This window comes from Oryza sativa, chromosome 1 (genome assembly GCF_034140825.1).
Source record: "Oryza sativa Japonica Group chromosome 1, ASM3414082v1".
NCBI classification, from domain to species: Eukaryota; Viridiplantae; Streptophyta; class Magnoliopsida; order Poales; family Poaceae; genus Oryza; species Oryza sativa.
In genome coordinates this window covers 11,542,935-11,546,286 of record NC_089035.1, presented here as the reverse complement: position 1 = coordinate 11,546,286, position 3,352 = coordinate 11,542,935, and the positions used below count along the sequence as shown (strand labels likewise).

The 3,352-nt window shown below is 42.8% G+C and overlaps 1 protein-coding gene across 1 annotated transcript; it reads left to right on the top strand.

Moving 5' to 3' along the window:
* The first annotated feature begins 300 nt into the window (after positions 1 to 300).
* Positions 301 to 2,297, top strand: LOC107278642 (uncharacterized). Its single transcript, XM_015769902.3, has 2 exons — positions 301 to 581; positions 805 to 2,297. The coding sequence occupies exons 1-2, from the start codon at positions 432 to 434 to the stop codon at positions 1,456 to 1,458; spliced, it is 804 nt and encodes a 267-aa protein (XP_015625388.1). The 5' UTR covers positions 301 to 431; the 3' UTR covers positions 1,459 to 2,297.
* The last annotated feature ends 1,055 nt before the right edge of the window (positions 2,298 to 3,352 follow it).

Sequence of the window (3,352 nt, the reverse complement as noted above, 5' to 3'; positions counted from 1 at the left end):
CCAACGTTTAACAATCCATCTTATTTAAAAAAAATTAAAAAGACAAGTCACGTATAAAGCATTAATCATGTTTTATCATCTAACAATAATAAAAATACTAATTATAAAAAAAATTTAAATAAGACGGACGGTTAATCGTTAGACACGGAAATTCAGGGTTTATTTTTTTAAAAAACAGAGAGAGTACGTACCGAGGAACTTGCGAAGAACCAGCAGCTAGCACACCACCACCGTCGTTGCTGTCGATGGTTTCTTTTGCTACGTGCCTATAAATACGCGGGCGCTTTCCTCTGTTAATTCGCTGCAATTCATTCAACACAACCGGTTGATCAAAAGACGACCAATTGGCAAGTCAGATCGAGAGTGAGAAACCCAAACACACGGGGAGTCAGCGATCGAGAGCCACACAAGAGACAAGAGAGGCCGGAGAGATGGCGAACCTGTTCCTGAAGCAGGCGAAGCAGTACGCGGCGACGCGGCCGGCCTACCCACCGGAGCTCTTCGACTTCATCGCCTCTAAGACGGCCCGTCACGACCTTGCTTGGGACGTCGGCACCGGCAGCGGCCAGGCCATCCCGCCGGTGAGCCTCCCTTGCTTGCTTGCTGTTAAATACTACATGCCGACTATATTTTTTAAGTAAAAAATATGGCGCCATAAATATAACTATTTTCAATGTTAATCTCGGTCTTAGTTGACTAACTGTAATTTAAGTGTAATTTCTCGCATATTTTTTTAATCGTTATGATTGACAAAATCGACATAATTTTGACTGTTCTTCGTGGTGTGTTTGTTTGTGCGTGCAGCTGGCGAAGCTGTACAAGGACGTGGTGGGCACGGACACGAGCGCGCAGCAGCTGTCCTACGCGCCGCGCCTCCCCAACGTGCGCTACGTCCACACGCCGCCGGACCTCCCCCTCGACGGCATCCACGCCGCCGTCGCGCCGCCGGGCTCCGTCGACCTCGTCACCGTGGCGCAGGCCTTCCACTGGCTCGACCTGCCGCGCTTCTACGCGCAGGTCCGCTCCGTCCTGCGCGCGCCGCAGCCGCAGCAGGCGGCGGGGGTGCTCGCGGCCTGGTGCTACACCGAGCCCTGCGTCGACGCCGCCGTGGACGACGCCTTCTGGCGCCTCTACAACGGGTCGCAGCCGTACTGGGCGCCCAACCGGCGGCTGGTCGACGACCGGTACAGCGGCGTGGACTTCCCCTTCGACCCCGTCGACGGCGAGGCGCACACGGGCCCGTTCGAGTTCTCGACGGAGCGGCGCATGGACCTCGACGGCTACCTCGCCTACATCACGTCGTGGTCGGCGTACCAGACGGCCAAGGAGAAAGGCGTCGAGCTGCTCGACGAGGCGACGGTGCGCGGGTTCGCCGACGCGTGGGGCGGCGACAGGGTGGAGGTGAAGACGGTGAGGTACCCAATCTTCCTCAGGATCGGCAAGGTGAGGACAGAGTAATAGGAGATGCGCCAGCAAACGGGGAGAAATTAAGCTTGATAGACTTGGGCGAACGTGCTTTGTCTAGCACACATTAGTGCATTACTCTGTTATCTTCAGAGGCGATCTGCACTAGGAGATTACTACTTCCTCCGTATCATATTATAAGACTTTCTAGCATTATCAATATTCATATATATGTTAATGAATCTAAACATATATGTGTGTCTATATTCATTAACATCTATATAAATATGGATAATACTAGAAAGTTTTATAATCTGAAACGGAGGTAGTAGAAAATAGATGCGGCTTTGCCGCATAATGGACCAGCCAGTACGAAATACTCCGTACGTTTCATATTGATCATCATTTAACACAAATTAAAATTTTTAAATTGATCATCATGTAATCATAGCCCTTCGTTCGACGTGTAATATTATTGCATTTAAGCATAAAAATTGAGTATGCATGCATGTATGTAGGAATTCAAGGTAGTAAAGCTATCGTTTCATAGAGCAAGTTTAATACCAGTATAACCAACTACTGACTCCAAATCATCTATAGTCAATTTAGTAGCCAATTCATATAATACTTACCTATAAACATTACTACACAATTCATACTTGGTCGCACCTGTCATACACACATGTATCTTGGAGTCTGGAGTCTGTGCTATAGCTGGCTACAAATTTGTAGCTCGCTGCTCTTCTCTATTCTCTTTTATCTCCTCGAAATGTGTTTATAACTGGACCTGCTATTATGTATGGGGCCTAAGAGGAGTTAAAGTGTGCATGTTTATTGATTTTTCCCTACCACATACTCACATTAAGTGAAATGCAGGAAAGTTAATATTTTTTTGTCTTGGTGAAAAAGTTATATGGTAATCAATATGGAATGGAGGGAGTAAATGATATGGTATGATAAGTACACTTAATTTCTTTATCTATTTAATGCCTGAAATTATCAAACTATGACCTTTAATTTAAAGCAGCGAGACATTGAATTCATAGACATAAGTTGGAAATCGGATATATGCGCACAAATTCCAAATTCCAATGAAACCAAATTAATTAAACTACTTACTCCCTTCTTCCAAAAGTCTAAGACTTATTCCATTTTTTTGTTTTTCCAAAAGTTTAAGTCCTATTTATAGTTATTATGTGTTAAATTAAATTGTTGATCGGAACCCAATAAACCATTTTATTACTTATTGGTTGTATGTTTATTGGTTTTGTCACATTGTAAATGAATTAATTACTCTTTGATCTTGGTGCCAAAAGAAACAGGTCTTAGACTTTTGGAGGGAGTTTTTTCATTTTATCTCTCCCGGCGGAGCTAATTTTTCGAGCCTTTTGGATGGATGGAGTATTTTTATTTTATCTCTCCTGGCGGAGCTAGAAGATTTTTTGAGCCCAAGCAAACTATACTTATAGTATTTGTTATATAAATTTCATCATCAATTTATTCAATAACATATAAATTAACATATAAATTTAATGAAGTTTTTGTCGGTGAGTTTGCACTCGCCCCTGCCTCCACATGACTATAAAAATCGAGAAAATCCTTTTTTTTTTAATAATTTTGTCTTGTTATTCTTTAAACGTAACGTTCTAAAAGTGCACAACATTAAAAAATGAGTAAATTCCATCACCGGTCCCTAAATTTGTACCGTTGTGTCATCCCGGTCCCTAAACTCGCAAATCGATCGTTCAGATCATCAAACTTGTTCGACTGTGTCATCCCGGTCCCTAAACTTACAGAAAACTTGTTCAGTTGTGTCATCCCGGTCCCTAAATTTGGATTTGAATATCATATAAGTCAAATAAGACGGTCTAAAGACTTTATATTTAAAAATAATTCATAACTTTTTCATGTGAACTCTAATGAAGACAAACTTTATATCAAACTTGTA